This window comes from Phasianus colchicus, chromosome 14 (assembly GCF_987193195.1).
Source record: "Phasianus colchicus chromosome 14, bPhaCol1.hap1.1, whole genome shotgun sequence".
NCBI classification, from domain to species: domain Eukaryota; kingdom Metazoa; phylum Chordata; class Aves; order Galliformes; family Phasianidae; genus Phasianus; species Phasianus colchicus.
The window spans coordinates 10,842,073-10,861,831 of NC_143449.1; the positions used below are offsets into that span (position 1 = coordinate 10,842,073).

Below are 19,759 nucleotides of genomic sequence, written 5' to 3' on the forward strand. Positions count from 1 at the left end.
TTCAGATGAAAGTTTTTTACATATGGCCATAGACTACTGCAGATGTATTTGTTTTAGTAATATCACTGTGGCTTGCAATACCTTAGAGTTGTCTATGGCAAGCAGAGAACATAACTATAAGAAAAACTGTAAAGGCACTTAAGTGACCCTCAAATCAAAACACTGTCTTCTGTTTAAAGGCTTTTAAGTCACAAGTCTTAAATTCTATGGTAGAACAAAAGAGAAGATCATCACCTAAACTAACAGATTGCTACAAGGTTTAACATGTCTCTTGTGCCTGTACCTGTATTTGTGATGTTTACCTTGTGTGCACAGGCACACTTTTTATCAGGTGGCACAACAGTGCAGTGCTACACATTCAGAAGAAAACAGAGACTGAAACTTCACGGTAGCAAAATGAGAAAATAACGCTGACAAAATCAGAATTGCTGCTGTCACTGCCTTAATTTATCTCATTATTTGGGAAAGCATCGACAATTTGTACATGCTTAAATATGGCTAACAGCATGAAAAAACTGAATTTACAATTGTACTACCCTACATAGAGATATTCAGCTATTAAAATATCCATATTTCATGTATATTCTAACTGACTCACACAAATGGGTCAGTTCATGTGGGAAAAACATTGACTGTGCAAGTTCTGGAAAGTAACTACATTCATTTCTACTCTCTCACATACAGAAATTCTCTCTCACACAAATACAGGGGCATTTGTACATATTTTGCCAATACAACTGAGGACAGGGATTACACATCATAAGAAGCAGAAAGGACTTCCTGTGAATTGAAGCTGCTTTCTAGGCCACATTCATGACAACACCAATCCAGATCAAAGCAAAAGTCTGTTTTATGCAGTTTCCAGTAATATTTTTCCTATTCCTTCTTGAATTTAAACTCTAAATCTAGCAATTTAAGATTTGCTAGGAAACTCTAATACAAAAGTATAATCAGTCATTTAACCTAAAATTAATCTATTAGTGATGTAAATTTTTTAAAAGCTCAGGATGATTTGCAGCAGAAGTCCACAGCATCTGTTCTGTTATGACAACTGCACTCAATCAGCTGCTTCACAGTCAGCCGTTCATATCTGACTGAGTTTGTTTTAAATTTTTAATCACTTTGCATATTAAAAATACAGTCACAATAGCAGAACACTCACCAGGAGAACAATCTCAAGGTTTTCAGGAAACATTAAGACAGAGCAGACATGTTTATTTTATAAACACTGATGCTCAGCTTTAGCATTTATGCTGCACAAGGAAGCCATTAGGCTGTCACAACATTGTATTCCATTGGCATTCTCTAATTACATGCTGTTAACTTGACATTATTCAGTTAGAAAGTATAATCTCCATAGTGATTAAGTGACATCGAGACAATATGGGGAACTTTATCTTTAGAAACGATTTATAATAGAATTAGCACATTAACAGTTCTAAGTAATCAGATAATGTCCAGTTAGTAAGTGATCGACTGCACCTTCAACATTTAATTCCTTTGAATTAATATTAGCAAGTGCCCCCAGACAGGTTAATAAAATGTGTAAGAACAAGAGAAAGTGTCCTCAAAGACACTGTCCTAAAACACAAACTTGAACACATTTTGATTAGCACCTTACTGTTCTTTACCTAAAGAAATGACAGAGGTAAAGAGGGGATTGCTTACCTCCATTAACAGAGTGAGATCTATTGAGTGGAGGGTTTGGAAGAGTTTCTCCTTCATTGATTAGTCTCAGATCCTGCTCCCTTTGTAGCTCTCTGATCATCCCATCAAGGATACTCTCATCTTGGTCATTAGTTTGCTGTCCAATGACTTGTTCAACTACTTCACCATCACCTTAACAAGAACAGGGTCATGACTGCTTACAAAATGCTTAATTTCTGATTTATAAACACTATAGAAACAATCAAATTTTAAGTTGTGCTGTCTGCCCTGCAAAATATCTCATTACAGGCCATCCTTCTGCTCTCAGAATGGAAGCAAAGTTTAAAAGATTATCTACAAGAAAAACCTATATTTACAGACTTGCACATAAAATAAAAATAAGCACTTGGTAATAACAGGAAGAATTTATACTTCAGTAGGTGACAGTGGAAGACCTCTATCAGAGATTAGCATTTTTCAAAGCCTGTCTTACTTTCCTACTTCCTTACTCACATACATAGTCACATCAAGAACAACAGGACGACAGTTAAAGCATTCTGCCATAAATGTATGTAGAGGTCCACAGATTTTGGAATACTGAAGTCTCCTTGTCTTATCTCCAATCTAGTTAATCCCATACAATTCCTTTATGCCATGAAGGTACTCCGTTTGTTATTCTACCCCTAGACGATTTTAAACCACTTGTTTCAGAAGAAACAGAATTAATCTTTACAGTACCATCCTGCTAAACTGGTGCTCAATACTGTGCAATACATGTATTATGCATGACTTAGACAGCATACCATTAGCTACATAACCCAGCTGAGGAATAAGTTGCTCATCCTTGCAATTTTCTCTCCCTGGTACCAGCCGCTGGAATCTCGTGGGATGAGGATTTCCATCAACATCCACCAGAAATGGAGGAGGCATAAGATGTGGAGCCTGCTGAGTCTGTTCGTCCAAAACATAGTTATTTGCATCACGGATCAGTGGTCGGTAATCTGTATGGAAGAACATCTGATCTGGAATCTGCAAGAAAAGCAATTTAGTAAATAAATAAATGGCCATTTGCAGCTGTCGTGAAGCTTTGGAATGGCTCCCATACCCACATACCACAACTCCTACACTTAGAATCAACAGAAGAAATGTTATGACAGAGAACAGACGCCTACCACAAGTGTGTTTTATTATCAAGACTTGATGCAAATATTCAATAGTAAATTATGCCAAGGTGAATTGAAAGAAGATAGTCTTGCTCCCTTGTCTAGCAATTCTCATCTACATCTTTCTGATTTAGATGAACAACAACCGCTCCCTTATTTAATTAGTATTTAGTCCAGGGCATGGGGGAGACAACAAACTAACACAACTGCTCCTTAGACAAAATGAGGTCAAGAGAGATGAGTTTAAAATTCACTCAACTCACCTTTTCATAATATTTACTGCATCCAAAACCAAATAGCAGCAGATGTCCATGAGAGTCTGTGCAGGCAAAATGCTGTCCATCTGGTGAAAACTTGCAATCAAAAACAGCTCCATGGCCTTGGCCCTCAATCTGTATACAAACAGAGCATCCCTTTCAAAATCACGTATTCTCTATGAAAAGAAAATTTCACTTGTGCTCCATCAAGTACTAAATCCTAATTCTGTGAACACTCCCAACTCGCTCAACGCTTGCTTTTACTTTTCTACTCAACTATTAAAGTATCACTGACCAATAAAGTCAAATTACTTCTTTGCCCTGAAATTTCAATGCAACTTTTAATGTATGTTCTGAAACAAGAAGTCTAAATTTTATTTAGTGGAACATACAGAGCAAGCATGTGGCAAAGAACTCATACACACAGTAGCTCCATACCAGCAGGTTTCACAGCCTCAGGTGCCATGAAATTAGCTCAGGCCCTGAAACAGCACAGCTGCATTTGCTCAGCAGTGGAATCAGACCAACAAACCTGACACTGCATGGATTTAGATAGATGCCACACAGGACAACCATACTGTTTCCCAGACCACAGCATTGTGTTACAACACAGAAACTTACTGGGTTTCATTGCTCTGCCTTGGGAATGACTACTATCTTTTGCATAGTATACCTATATAAATGAATAATATTCTGACCTAACAGATCCCATGAAAGACTTGCTGCTACACTTACACACACAGTAAACATATTTAGGTGTTGCTTTCTGAAGAGTATAGTGCTTTCTGTTAAATATACAGGAACTTTCCACTAATCTTGTTATAACGTTGCTCACAGCAAGTACATGATGAAATCCACTCTTGCCTCAAGACCAGTTTTACATAAATGTGAAAAACAAAAACTCCTTCCCTGATTATTCTTACCATGTTAAAGTAATTACGAATTTTTGTTCCTTTGTCTATATCCCAAATGAAAATATTTCCATCGTGACCCGCGGAAAGTACAATCCTTTGGTCAAATGGATGGGCCTCCAGAACAAAAACTTCATCATCATGACCCTACAGCGAAACCAGGGTAAAAAAAAGAGTCATGTTTTTCCACATAATATCTCTGAATACACCAGTATTTAGTGTGAGGTTATCTAAAACAGCTCAGTTTACTAGATCTTAAACTAGAACTGCATCTATACTTAGCTGACATTTTGTCAGAGGCTTGGCATTATCATACTTTCTGCTTCAGACTGTAGCTCAGCACAAAAGGAGGAGAGGGGAGAGGAAGCAGAAATCAGTATTGAGGACAGCTGCAGCCCTTAAGTCAGGACAGAAGCTGTGACCTCCAAATAGGTTCCCTTGTCAGCCATCAGCAGGGTCTAGCAGCACTTTGGTCATCAGCTCCTCTCCTCATGATACACATCCTCCCAAAAAGCACAAGACAGCCAGTATATTTCAGGATAAAACACTGCTTAACAGGAGGCATGAGGTTGCAGCTCAGCCTCAAATCACTTTTAGAGTTCATTTATAACAAATAGGGATTATTCACTCAAACTTTACTCACAGATAAACTATGAAGAAGCTGCCCTGTGGATGAGTTCCACACTTTGAGAAGGAAATTGTTGACTGCAGTGATGACAGTGGCATCATATCTATCCCAAGCCACCATCGTAACCTTCAGTTTAGTCACCTTGTCCTCCCCAGATGCTACATTGTTTCTAAGAAAATTCATAATTTAAAGAAGAAATAAATCAGTAACTGCATATAGAAACATTTAACAGCACTAACTCAATGTGAAGTTAGGGAGAACATGGTGGCCACAACTACTGGTTAATGAAGGAGAACGAAAGGGAGCTTCTGCAGTAGCAAAAAACAGATACAGAAAATGCTCAGTACCATTAAGATTTATAGTTCTCTCTCCTTAAAAAGAACAAGTTCCCCTTCTGTTCTTCAGTGACCATCCTCACCTACCACAACTCCTTTCATTAAGTCCTTTTCTACAAGACATTTCTTCTTATTGGTCATCAACACAAGTAAACTCTGTAGTGAGCAAAAGCTTCCTAAATAAATCAGATTCAGACTTCACCAGCTAGGTTATTAAAAATGTAATCATTTGAAATACAAAGAATGCAGAAGAAAAACTGCCAAATGGATTTTCCCTTCACTGATTTTTGATATTGTACATATTCAGCTACAAGTCTTCAGAAGTCACGTGAGGACCTCAAACAGAAAAATTCAAAATTCTAAATAAACCTGACAACAAAATGAACACAACTCATCTCTTACCTGAAAGCATAGGGAAAAATGCAATGTTAATAATTGCTCTGGATATACATTTCTATACTACAAGAAATTCTGCAAAGCAACTCAGGTCTTGGATTAAAATAAGAAACCTGAAAGTATGTTTACAGAGTGTGTTTACACAGGGAAGAAGGTTGTTACAGAAAAGAACCATGTCAAAACTCTCATCAACCTTCTGCCTACTGTCACTTGTCCTCAAGTGAGTAAAATAAACATCAGTGGCCTAAATTTGTTTATCTGAATAGTAACTGAAATCACAGAAGAAACTGCCTGCTATTTGTAACAATGGCTGCACAACATTAGAAACTGCCAAATGTCCAGATTCACAATCGTATTATATACTGTGCTCTTTTTATGTTTTAAACTCAATTAATTCATTATAATTTAAACTCTATCCCGTAGGTACAAAAATAAAACAGTATGCATGACATAAAATGAATATAAATGACCTGAGGAAACTATGGCAGTAAATAGTAGAACTTTTTTGAGAGGTGAGAGAAAACACGAGTTGTCTTCAACACACACACACACACACACACACACACACTTATTTTAAAAACATACAGGTCTGCATAGGATCAATGAGGTACTACTAAAAATCTCCTTCTATGAGATGAACTCTATTTGACATTCTTACCTCATCAATAAAATACTAAGTATCCACTACGGTCAGGAACTACTATTACTGTTTTCTTCTGGGGGCTAATTAACAGACAGGGCCATGGCATTTTCACTATACCACAAACATGCATTTTTAGTTAACTTAATTTTAAGTAAATAGTTTTAAATTCCATGGAAGATTTTGGTTTTTATGTACACAATGGTAAGCAGCATGCTTTGTTTAGTTTGCTTTACCCTGTCATTTTAGTCGCCATATCCAGGACTACACTCTTCCATTCTTGCTGATGATATTGCCATACTCTTGCCGTTCCATCTCTGCTTCCACTGACAAACCTTAAACTATGGGGTGAAGTTGAAAAACAAAAAACAAACAAACAAAAACAATCATGAAATTCTGAATAAGCATTAAGTCACTGCTGCTTCTGTCTAACACCCATATGCCCTTCTTACATGCTCACTGTTCGGTAGCTTCACTGTGGAGCTTTCTATCCTCAGCAGCAGCATGCTCAGAGCATACTAAACCCTTGGCAAGAATGTTTAGGAGTTTGGCAGAGGACTGTGTTTCCCTCTGCACCAAATATGTACACACGTACATGTATACAGGTAAAACACTTGGAGATGCATACGTGTGTGTATACTCTTGCCTTACTCCCTATATGCCTACAAACAGGCACGTTTAATCTGTCATAAAATGTCCATGAACTGTTACCACACAATAAAAAGCAGCTACAAAATTTGGCAAGCCAAGAGCACGTGTGCTCAAATCAGTACAGAAGCTAGAATGTATTTAATACTTTTTCAACACTTATTCTTTATATTGTTTGCGCATCTCTGATCTAGAGAATATAATTAAAAGATAGTGAGGTTACAATTTTCATATCAGATTTTGTACAGCAGAAAACAGTTTATATCTCACAACATTAATTACATTTGGTTATAGCTAGCAGATGGCCTTGGAATGACTTCAATGTCGTAATTCATACAAGCTGCACATTCCCTTTTAAATGACATCAGCAAATCCCTTGAGCAGTTCATAGTGGAAGCAAAGAAAAAGAAATTACATGCCAAGAGTCTAGCATAAATTATAATACATTAACTTAGGGAAAAGGTGAAGACAGAGAAGGGAAATACCCATGCTGAATAAAAGTAGTAGCCCTGTCTGTGAAGCTGAATACAAAACTATATCATAAAGCTTCGACCATCAATATTACAGAAGTCATTTTTGTTGAGAATTTTGAAAAAAGCTCCCCAAATAACATTCTTTCTCAGGAAAGCAAACACCTTTAAAAATGTACTACATTTACATACAGAAACAATGATTGGTTCACCTTCTCGCATTTCTTGACCTGAAATTTTTCATGATGATGAAAAAGTGTTTAAAAACACACATGACAAGCTTTCCTGCTTTGTTATTTTTTTAATATAAAGTAAAAACATGGTCATAACTTTTCCATTTAGCATATGAGTATAATTTTCAGTGACTACCTGACTTAATACCCTCAGTGGGACTTGTGCTCTCACATTCTTTGGAAGGAAGGAACAGTTCATACCATTATATAAGTACACTCCCATATAATTTTCCATGACAAAGATTTCTGAGTACAGGTGCAGTTGCTCTGGCAAAGGCACTGCTTTGCTTGGATGGCTCCTGCATGCAAAATCCCTTAAACCTTCTGCCAAGCAAAATAAGGAAAATGAGCAAAAGCTGGCATAAATGCATTTACATTAGGATGTTGGTCACTAATCATAGCTTGTCATACTGCACTCTAACACAGCTGTGCTGCAGAAGCTTGTCACACAGATATGCCTATAGGAACCTCTCACCATGGGCATCCTGATTGCAATTCCTACAGAAGCAACAGCACTCCGACTTAAAGCAGGTTTTAAAAGCAAAAGCAGTAATCTAAACTAATTAGCTGGAAATTCAGGATTTGCCTAAAAATTCACATTTTTGCAGACACATTATCAGACAGAAGCAAATTTTTATAAATAATAAAGCAGACCAATAAAATTGTCCACAAGACCCAAAGGCCTTTATACCCCATTGAAGAGCTGCTCTGTGCTTATTCCCCTTCAAGAACAAATCAGATTTTCTCCTGTCATTTTGGAGGCTGTTCATCACATCATGTTCTTCACTACACTCCCACTGAAGTCAAGTCAAGAACTTACGAATGGCAAATTCATTAAAACAAACACACACTTCTCAAATTTTTCAGAACTCTGAGCACCAGAAGACAGAACTTGCTTGGTCAACATTCACAGAGAGTGCCTCGCAGAAGAAGCCATTCACCAAGGAATTAAACTAGACAGATAGCAAAGGGTGGATGACCTCATGCTTCAGCAAAATATCAGCAATGTCATATCATTTGGAAATTATATTTGGAAATTATATTTCAAATTATGCAAATCATTGGCTGCTTTCTGGTCCCCAGCTGATACAAAAGATGCAGAAAGCATAGGCAAGAAAGGCCTAAAAACTAAACAAAAACAAAAAAAAAAAAACAAAACAAAAACAACAACAACAAAAAAAACCCACTAAAATACAAACTGACACATATGTAATCTATCGACAACACTACCAGCTTCAACACGATAAGTAAGTGCACAATTAAACAAAGAAAAAAAAGAATCCTACATATAACACAGTTGTGCAGTTCATTTTTCACTTATGCACAATAGATACTCAGCTGCCAAAGTATCCATGATTCCTTCCCATCACACTTCAGACAACACACCAATTTCTATTTCTTCTTTCCTGTTTATCTACCTTTCATCAGCTACTGCATGAGGTTGTGGATAGGACTGCTCCAACGCTAGCCTAAGAGCATACTTCTTTGAAAGCCACATATTTCAGAGTTCCCATATTAAAGAGAGGGTGGAATAAGAGTAGCTGAAAGAGGATAAAGTGGCATTTTTATCCGTGCCTCACTACAGAAACATCAGAGATCTTCTTTGAATGCAACAGCTAACTGAAGTGCTGCTATCACTGGTAGCTTGTCCATTCCTTTGCCTCTAAGTTGGCCATCAGCACAAGCTAAATCTGGCAAACAGAGGTGTGGTACAGCCACTGTGCCACCCCCTTGCTTCCTGGTGCTCTAAAAAAATAGGCAGTTGAAAGTCATTACCAAATGAGAGCCACACAAATAAACAGGTAAGTGCATATGCTTGCTCTTCACCTCACCCTAACAGGACTGAAATGATCAAGCAAAGTAATTGGAAAATGAAATCCCAGATCCTACCGTAAAATCTGAAAACTTGAATACATTCAGTTGCTACTGCCAACTTTCTCAGGTAAAAGCACCTTGCAACAGAAATCCCCTTAATGAAGATCAGATCACAGCTCTTTGCAGATGATCGCATTCCAGTCCATGAAGCACACTTGCTTGTCTGACCATCTATGAATGTGTAACAGTTTTAGCTTTTGCTTAGCTTATGTCAATTACAGTGCTCTTACTCTAGAAGTAACTCTTCCTGTACTTAACAAGCCTACCTGTGAGGTGAGACACTAAAAGGATACAAAATTTGGTTTCCTATTTTCTCAAGTTAAGAAGAAAAAAAAAAAAAACACCAAGAAAAGAACAGTCATAGAATATTTTTGTTGTTACAGCAGAAGACAGCAAGATTAAGCTTGCGGATACGGTATGTATCTCCCAGTACACTTTAAATAATTTGTCTAAGATTAATCAGAGCCCACGTGCACTCTTCCTGTTGCACTAAGTTTACTCTGGAAAGTTGTTTAGAAATTAAATACCATACTTTCAATGGAAAAATCCCAGGGTGGCCACACTCACCTGTCTCCATTGTTACAGAACTGGACTGCGACAACTTTGTCCTAAAAAGGAAGGAAAAAATAGTAGGAAGTGCTTTGTAAGATGAAACACTCATCCAAAAAATTCTCATTGTTGAACTGCTGTTTAGGAAATTACTCCTTCCTATACGTCTCCTGTAATACATTATCATACAAATTCAAGAAAAGTCACATCCCATGTTAAAATTTTCCCAAGCAGGCATTTTGTGTTAGACATCAAAAGAGAAAAATCTCAAAGATGCAGTGAATCCACAGCTTTCCAGAAGGAGCTCAGGGATGCAAAGGATTTCTAGCTCAGCTTCTCCAATACTTGCATATGTAGGAGGAAGAAGCTGCAGCAGCTCTGCTCTTACCTGAACACAGTCTTCCAGCACAATGCCACAGGGCAAACCCTGCTTGGGAACCCCGCACCTTTAACACTCCACTGTTAACAGGAGTAAGGTACTCCCAGAGTCCCAAGGCCTGGTAGGTATAGCACTCAATACAATGGTAGAAGAATGACTTAACTGCATACATAAGAGGCTTGCAATTTTTAGATAGAATATTAAAACAGTTCAAAATATTTTGTCCAACAACAACAGAAAAAGCAAACAAACCTTGGTTTTATTTCCACTTCTTAATTGTTGAGAAACTAGCATTAAATTTTAGACGTTTTTAAAAAATTGTTATTTTATTTTGCTTAATACTTGTATCGGCTACGTGCACTTGCTAATCTTTCCTCCCATGAGCATTCCCAGGTCCTGACAACAAGTGTCCAGCTCAGGACTTCTTCAGGGGCAGGGCTAACAGCAAGCTGAGGTATTAAGCCGAATTCCAAAGCTGATGTGCTGAATACAGAAGACAAGTTCTTGCTGGTGAGTAAAACATTTACTAGATTTACTGACTTGAAGTTCTGAGACACAAACGCAGAACTCATGACTCAATTAATCAATTTAGTCCTCAGCCCTAATGCACAAAATATTATTAAAGTGGGTGGCTGGGCTATTACAGTATAAAGATAAATGCTCCAAGCTCCTCATCATTGAGAAGCCTATCAGTGTTGCTGTAAGTTGGTCTTTCTGATATATTATTTACCACAAACACAATAAATAATACTATCATCCTATGTTCTCAGTAACAATAAGAAATGAATACAGATTTGACACTATTTCAGTAACTGCACTTTATCAGATTTCAGTAAAATCAAGACATTCAATAGTTTTAATAGAAACCATAAAGACTTGGAGGTTATACAGATATTCAGAATATTTTTAATTTCAATGAGAATCCCTCTGCATCACCAGTGAAAGGATACTCTTAAGTTTTCCTTGCTTTCTAAATGATCCAGAGTCTGACGCCATACTCTAAAACTAGAATCACTCTGAGGTCTTTTTATTACATAGATTTTTGTCACAAATCAAGTTAAATATTCAAGAAAAAATTCAATAGGAATAATAATGTCTTCCTGAAAACTGCTTTAAATTCCCCACCCCATCACAGACTCTCTTCAGAAACAAATGAAATAAACCAGTCCCTCCTCCCATTTCCTGGAATAAAGGTTTTCGGGGCGGGGGGATAAAATATATAAAAATATATAAAATACATAAAATATTCTGCACGCATTTCAGGCTTCAGGGGAATTTTAAAATAAGTACATTACAAACTTCAAGGCATTAAAATACCACAGTGTTGAGAGCCAACCAAACTCTAAAGGCAGAAAAGAAGTTTAATGGCGTATACAAAGCTTAAGTTCTTGAAATAAGATAGAGGGAAAAAGGAAGATTTCCTTTCTGATTTGTCTCTTACCGTGTGAGATTCCAACTCAGCCATTTTCTCTGGAGACTCTGAGCCCAAATAATATATTCTTATCACGTGGTCAGTACTACCTGTTGCAATGAACATGCCACCTAAGACAGACAGTGGTTTTGGTGAGAAGTCATCCAAGGAACAACTAAATTCAATTACTACTTTATTGTTAAAGAAGCAGTTTTAAACAAGTTCTAAACCGAAAATTTCAATGTAATGCAAACACACATCCTGAAAAAATAAGTCAACCCTGACAACTTCTGTTTTAACCTGTACTTTCTCAGACCATATCAACTTTAACATAACAGTGAGGTCTGCAACATTTTACAGCTGTCTTTGCAACCAAAAGAAGATAAAATTGCAAGTTACAGCACACATCAACTAATTCTACTGCCTTCCTCCATTCCTCCAGAAATACACAGTGCCCTCAGTCAGCCTATGCAGAACAATAGAAGGGGAACAATTTGATATCCTCACTGGCCAAACTAAGTATGGAAGCACATTTATTTGAAGTGCATTAGAGAAATTATTGCTGAACTGGGAGTCAGAGATTAAGTTATTTTCTTGTAATGTTTGTTTGTTCTGTTAATAATACTGCAGAAAAAAATGGGTACTCATGTGTAGCTTATGGCATCAAAATGGTTTTCACGATTTCAGGACTCCAGATTTTAAAAAAGGAGTATGTTAAGGGTTGTGTGGCTCTAGAATAGTTCTCAATTTCAGGTAACAAAAATAAATAAGAAGTTACACAGTTTTGCTAGTGAGAATCACTATTTTTGAGGATTAAGAGCTGTAACAGAGGATGTTATTCAAGCTGATATTTTCAAACGCATACAAGGGAACATAAGGACTTGGTCACTTACAAATCACTCAGTAGATTATTTTATACTTCACTGCTCAGTACTAAGTAGATTACTGATTAGCTGCTCACTAATGAGACAACTCTGTCTCCCTCCTGCACTCCCCGGCTGGTCTGGCCTCCATGGTTCTGCCAAGCAGCACCACGTGCAGCCTGGGCAGCCAGAGGGAAAGAGGGAGGGCAAAAGTGCCCTGAAGGAAACACTGGAAATTACTGCAGCCCAAAGAAGTCTCTAAGTGAGAACTGATCTTTCTAGAATACAGCCAAATCTGGAATTGGCAAAAGAGCCATCTCTAAACAGAAGTCACCTGTCTGGAAGATTTCAAGAACTTTCTATTGAAAATCTTTACTGGAACTTTTTTCTGAGATGGTAAAGGCATTTAAGTCAAATTTAAAAACAAAGAAACAAGCGTGCACACACACACACACACACAAAAAACAAAAAAGCAGCTTGAAACAGACACTGCACGAAGAAATTCAAACAATCAGTTTGACAGTGCTGTGATTAACTGAAAAAGGCTTTGATATCATTTGTATTTATAAAGAAATAATAGTCCTGTCACCCATCAGAGGAATTACAGTTCAGAAAACACTTTCCAGCTACCTCATACTGCATACATACCAGAACTGAAAGATGAACAAGATATCTGAACACCAGGCCTGGACCTCTCCGCAAATTTCACAGGGCGATCCCTGTGTGTGACATAACAGCATTTTTACTCTTCATTACTTTTTTCCTGCACTGCAGCTCATAAGGTCAGCTCATCCATCCTAAAACTTTTTGTTTCATAATTCATACCTTATTTTGCTAGAGCTTATTTTTATTTGTTTACGAATAAAACCAACATTTTCTAAATTGAAAATATTTATCTTAATTATAATTGTATTAACCAACTTAAATCTATTTAAAACAGAACTTGGCAAGCCATTTGTATAATAGGATTTATTTCCTATTAAGTGTGGGTTTGGTGCCATCTATAGATCCGTATTCTTCTGATCAAAAGCAATGAAATATCTTTGCTTGTACATTTCACACAAGGTTGTGGTCCTGAACACAAAAGCATTAAGTTCTTCCACAGCACTGCCTGGCAAAGCACAGAAAAAAGAAAAACTAACCTCCCCTCTGCATTGTAACGCCAAGACTCTGCAGTGCATATAAGAAAGTGCTCTCTGCCCCACACACTGGTGTTATGTATGGCAGTCACACCATAGTCATCCAGCAGCAAGTATATAGCAGAACACATCCCCAAGGAACTTGCTCATTGAGAAGGAACATGCCCTTCATTATCCCAGCATTCTTCTCCATTTTAAAATTCCAAGTAGATTTGTCCTTCTTTTAAAATAATAATAATCTGACAGGCTTACTTAAACTTCATGGTGTTAGCATGCCACTGCCAGAAACAGATTGTTCCGTCAGCACCAGTAGAAGTGAGGTATCGTGTTGTGCCTTTTCTTGCTGGAGAGAACTGAAAATAAAGTTTAGAATTCAATCAGCTAATTTCATTCTCCCCCTTACATGCCACAAGTCAGTAAATGGACATTGACAAGAATATTTTTCATTAGCATATTAACTTTCTCCTCAAGATTACAGAGAGCAGGAACAGGTACAAACATAGAAAATGAACTTCCATAAAAATAAAGCCGAGAAAATAGAAACAAAAAACAAACACATTTTGACTAGCAAGTCTATATTGGCCACAGAAAATTTAACTCCGAAAGGAAAGAAGCTTAGTCCTTCTGACCAGGGCAACAAGATGAGAGAATACCTCTCTAATTCTCTATGTGCATGACATTTTCCTGTTTCCTCAAAAAGTCAAAGAATTATGATTATTTTCTAAGTTATCAGAATTTTTAAAAAAAGCTTGCTAGGAATGTCATATATACATTGTATATGTATACCATATATAATATTTTGTTTATATAAATATATATAACACAAAATCAAATTATAAAATATTGCCATAATAATAAAGTAAGTAAATTGCAACAGAGTTAAAATCAGACAAAACTGGAAGTATAGACAAGGGGAAGAGAAATGAGGTTCCCAGTTGCTGCATACACAGCTTTCAAGGATGCCAGCTGTTTTCCCCTGTCCCTGCCAGTTCATCTGATGCTCTCAGCTGGGACAAAGCTACACTGCCAAACACAATGAAAAGAGAAGTTTTATTCCCATCTGCTGGTACCTTTTTATTTCAACAGCTCATGAAGAAGTGTAATTCCTTACCTGTATAGAAGTAATGGAAGCAGAATGGCCCTGCAGGACTGCAACTGGGGCACAGGTTCGAAGACACCACACTCTGACAATCTTATCACAACTGCCTGCTGCAAGCAGCGTGTTCTCATAGTTAACAGCCATGTCAGAAATCTCAGCCGAGTGTCCTCGCAGCGTTGAGAGCAGGCGCCCATCATCTGTAGCCCAGATTTTGACCAAGCAATCATCTGACCCCTAATGCCAGAAAAATTTCCAAAGATTATATAAAATAATATACACATTATGTGTCCACGTTACACACGCGGGCTGTGGATGAACAAGTACCTAAAGCACCCCAAGGTCAGGAACTGCCAGATGAACAACTTCAGCAGGATTCCATAGAAACACATCTGAGTTTGGGAACCATTTTGTGATGGCAGGAATTGAGATGTTTGTAAAACAGAAGACGCTCTTTTGATTTGTACTAATATACACTGCAAATATAACATCTTTCAGTACCTTCAGTAGTAATCAAGTTTCAGATGAGATGTTTAATTATGTGTTATTAACAGGCACGTTCATCTGTGCGAGCAGGATCAATCCAATATTAAATGTAAGGTGACCATAATGCTGGAGGAAGCTCTAAGGAAAATGAGAACTTAAGCACGTGAAGCACCTCAGAACCCCTGCCAGGCTCCGAGAGCTGCCAGTCAGCTGTACCATGAGGTTTAATTTTTGTTAATGGAAGAAAGCTGGACCACGAAAAGAGAACTCATGGATATCATGTGAAACTGCGAGAATTCAGTTTGGGACAGGATACAATCCAACAGCAGCTTATTGTAAAATTCTTCTACCTCTAATAGCAGCTACATAACTTCACACTCAGTCTGAATATTATTGACAATTTTTAGGCAGTTCACAGATACTTGAACTATCCAAATATTAAAAACAATACTGATTTTGACCTTAACTCAAGCAGGCAAAAGAGCTCAAGCAGAGCGCTACATTCAAGTCTCAACCTGTGTTTCCAATGTTCTCCTAGGATTACCACTAAGCACTCAGGCACTTCAACAGAGTAACACTAAACATGATGTCAACATCATTTGACTTTAAATTACATTTTATTAGCTGCACATAAGCTCACAAACAAATCAGTTTCAGTACTTCATATAACTGCAGATGAGAAAGATATTTTTTTTTTTATGATATAGATAAAAATGGAAAGGCCCTCACTGTGATCCAGAGTAATTACCATAATAATATCTCTATTTGACCAATTCATGATTAGTGGAAAAGCTAGCAAAAAAAACAAAGGTAACAGTTAGCCTTCCAGGTAAACTGTGCTAAATAGCTATCAATAAGAGACAAGGGCAAAGAAAAGCCAAGACAAGGATTAGCATTCACTCTTTAAAATTGCATTATTAGTTATTAATTTTAAAAATCCGTTGGTTTTTAAATACATACAACAAAAACCAAGCATAGTGTCATAGAAACATATGTTATATATTATAATGAAAAACTGAAAATGGTATTCATATTTCCATGTGAAAGTGACATACTATGAACTCTAGAAAGTACATTTAGCAGAGGCGTAAATTGCAGACGAGGCTCTTTATTTGTCACCAGGTTTTTACTGAGATGTAAGAGGACTGCCAGAATTTCCAAGGTTACCAAAGGTAAAATGTAGTTTAAAAAAAAAAAAGAAAATGTTAAGACTGAACTCAGCAAGCAGTATGCACAATAATTACAAAGTCCAGAATAATTCAGGTGCCATTCAGCAAGAAAGTTGATTAACCAATAAAAATGAGCACACATTTCAAGTGAGAGCTACAAGATCTGGACTGGAACAGCTCTTCTGTAAGGGCTGGTAAGCAGATAGCTGTTTCAGTCTACCAGAGCCAGAAGCAATTTTAAAACATCAACTCAAGTGAAAAGTGAAAACTAACAATGAAAAAGATGGATTTTCATATATATCAAATATTTTCTTCCCTTCTTTTTCTGGAGGCTGTTTCTGCATCTCCATCAACAACAAAGAGGCTGATAAGGGACACAAAAAAGAAGAAAACCAAACTAAGCAAAGCAATCTTCAAAGAAAAGTTAAATTACTAGACTTACTGTAAAAATTCTTCTCCCACTGCGATCAAAGGCTATACAATAAACAGAAGATAGATGCCCTAATATCCTCTTGTGCATCTTCATCTGTTGGTAGGTGGATGTTGGGAACAAGTGGCTGAAACGTCCACATCCAGTTAATTGCCGTGCAGAAAGAATATTTACTGGAAGAAAAAAAAAGTAATAATAAAAATTAAGACCTGGATTTTGTGTCCAGGACTCAAAGTAAACAAATATTGTGTCAATATAAGATTTGGTAACAACATTTATAATCCATAAATCTGAACCTCTGCCACTTTATCAGGACATTCTGTTCAGTCTTCCAAAAAATACACAACCATGAAGGAAGAAGTTTTCAAAGCCTATTACAACACACGATACACCTGGCTTCCTAACAAATATTAAAACAAAATAAAGTGTTTTCACAATCACCAAAAGTTAATCGAAGAGTTCAGATCACAAACAGGCAACAGATATATTCTGTGGACTTTGAAAATTTGGTATTAGTAATACGTAATTCCCATATAACAATCATCACAAATTTATTTTTGGATGGCATCTCTTTTGTTTGTTTGTTTGTTTTTTAATTTGTGATAAAATAGATTTATTTGGAAAGGACCCTAGATCATACGTCAGGATCAAAAGTTTTCTATGTTTTTCATAAAGTCTCTCTCATTACTGGCAGTAGCAGCAACTTCCTTTCATTTTTATAACGATATAAGAACAAGAAACATGCAGCGCTGATAGAAAGAGTTCCAGTCAAGAGCATCAAGCAGAAAAAAACCTGCAACAACAAATGATACCAATATTGCTACTCCTAGGGGTCCTGACAAAAAGAGGCTGAAACCCAATGCACAAATGCACAGCTTCACCAGAGGAAGGTCATGCTTGACCAGTCTGTGGCCTTTTATGATGGAGTGACGGCATCGGTGGACAAGGGAAAGGCGACCGATGTCATTTACCTGGACTTGAGCAAGACCTTTGACATGGTCCCCACTACATCCTTATCTCAAACTGGAGGGATGTGGATTTGATGGGTGGACCACTCGATAGAAAAGAAACTGGTTGAAAGGCCGCAGACAGAGGGTGGTTGTCAATGGCTCCATGTCCAGGTGGAGGCCGGTAACGAGCGGCGTCCCCCAGGGGTCTGTCTTGGGACCGGAGCTCTTTAACATCTTTATCAATGACATCGATGACGGAATCGAGTGCACCCTCAGCAAGTTTGCTGACGACACCAAGCTGAGTGGTGCGGTCAACACGGTTGAAGGAAGGGATGCCATTCAGAGGCTCAAGAGGCTAGAAAGGTAGGCCCAGGTGAACCTGACGAGGTTCAACACAGCAAAGTGCAGAGTTTTGCACTGGGGCCAGAGGAATCCCAGGCATCCATACAGACTGGAAGGAGTGGTTCTTGAGAGCAGCCCTGTGGAGAAGGACCTGGGGGTCTTGATAGATGAAAAGCTTAATATGAGCCAGCAGTGTGCCCTTGCGGCTCGGAAGGCAAATGCTATCCTGGGCTCCATCAAAAGAGGGGTGGCCAGCAGGGACAGGGAGGTGATTGTTCTGCTCTACTCTGCTCTTGTGAGGCCCCATCTGGAGTACTGCATCCAAGTGTGGAGCCTCCAGTACAAAAAAAGACAGGGAGCTGCTGGAGAGGGTCCAGAGGAGTACCATGAAGATGATCAGGGGACTGGAGCACTTCTCCTATGAGGAGAGGCTGAGGGAGCTGGGCTTGTTCAGCCTGGAGAAAAGAAGGCTGCGGGGTGACCTCATTGCAGTCTTTCAATACCTAAAGGGAGCCTACAGAGGGGAGGGGAATCAACTCTTTGAAAGAGTAGATAACAGCAGGACAAGGGGAAATGGTTTTAAGTTGAGGGAAGGGAGATTTAGGTTGGATGTCAGGGGGAAATTCTTTACAGAGAGAGTGGTGAGGTACTGGAACAGGCTGCCCAGAGAGGTTGTGGATGCCCCGTCGCTGGAAGTGTTCAAAGGCAGATTGGATGGGGCCCTGGGCAGCCTGGTCTAGCATTAAATGTGGAGGGTGGTGGCCCTGCCTGTGGCAGGGGGGTTGGAGATTCATGATCCTTGAGGTCCTTTCCAGCCCTGGCCGTTCTGTGATTCTGTGAGGTACAGACAAGCACTGCTAACAGATTCGCTGAAGGTAACTATGAAGCTTTTCACTAGGAAATGAGAGGAGAGACTAAGCATGAAATTGACAGCCAGGGCACACCACTGCAGGAAGATCATCATGGCTGCAGAATACAGAAAGATGTTAATTCTAATCTTTGATCCAATGCATAATTTGAGACAACTCTTGGCGTTTAATTTCACCTGTCCTAATTCATGCCACTTGAACTTTTGACTTCAGAGTTTTGAGAGTTCTTTTTTAACGCCACTCGAGACACAGCTGCTGTATTGGTGGGTTTGCAGACTGCTTGCAATAGGAGGCTCCCTGTGGCTCCCCTTATCTTGTGTACTGCACACTGCAGTAGGCAGGACTTCCCAGGAGCCACAGGAAGCTCCCGAGTGCCTTTCAGCCCTTTATTTTAACAGCCTAAAGAACAACTTGACCCATTTTCTTAATTGTATCATCATACTTTTTACCTGCCTACACAAACACCAGGAGGAAAAAAAAAGACCATGGAAGATGTTAGAAAATTACAAAGTCAAGAAGCATCCTTCCAAAGAGTTACAAAGTCATTACACACTTTTGTACATTTATAAGACTGAGGCACTTAAACACAAGCAGAGGGATAAGCAGGGAAGAAAAATGAATTAGATCCAGGTTTACAGAAGGTATTTTTGTTTCTCAGTTTTGTGCCCTGAAATTTGGGCTATTGTTAATAATTGAATGCAACAAAAAAAGCTACATATTAGACAAAAGGCACAGTAGCATGGAAAAAGTCTGTGCTTGAAAAAATCAGATTCCTACCATGATCTTATCTTCAGTCAATATTTGTTTTTCATGCAAAAGCACATACACAGCAGTACTAAAGAAGTAAAATGCACTAAGCCAAATTAATTTACT

General features: G+C 38.1%; 1 protein-coding gene across 4 annotated transcripts in view; it reads right to left on the minus strand.

Moving 5' to 3' along the window:
• Window positions 1–19,759, minus strand: part of BRWD3 (bromodomain and WD repeat domain containing 3) — a 56,369-nt gene that overhangs the window by 20,612 nt on the left and 15,998 nt on the right. For all 4 annotated transcript variants that reach the window (XM_031594331.2, XM_031594332.2, XM_031594330.2 and 1 more), the window contains exons 7-18: window positions 16,738–16,898; window positions 14,656–14,877; window positions 13,797–13,897; window positions 13,054–13,124; window positions 11,573–11,673; window positions 9,771–9,811; window positions 6,214–6,318; window positions 4,622–4,775; window positions 3,991–4,125; window positions 3,074–3,202; window positions 2,451–2,676; window positions 1,669–1,839 (exon numbers count right to left, since the gene is read on the minus strand). In XM_031594331.2, coding sequence (XP_031450191.1) covers window positions 1,669–1,839; window positions 2,451–2,676; window positions 3,074–3,202; window positions 3,991–4,125; window positions 4,622–4,775; window positions 6,214–6,318; window positions 9,771–9,811; window positions 11,573–11,673; window positions 13,054–13,124; window positions 13,797–13,897; window positions 14,656–14,877; window positions 16,738–16,898 — 1,617 coding nt within the window. The remainder of the gene's footprint in view (window positions 1–1,668; window positions 1,840–2,450; window positions 2,677–3,073; window positions 3,203–3,990; window positions 4,126–4,621; window positions 4,776–6,213; window positions 6,319–9,770; window positions 9,812–11,572; window positions 11,674–13,053; window positions 13,125–13,796; window positions 13,898–14,655; window positions 14,878–16,737; window positions 16,899–19,759) is intronic.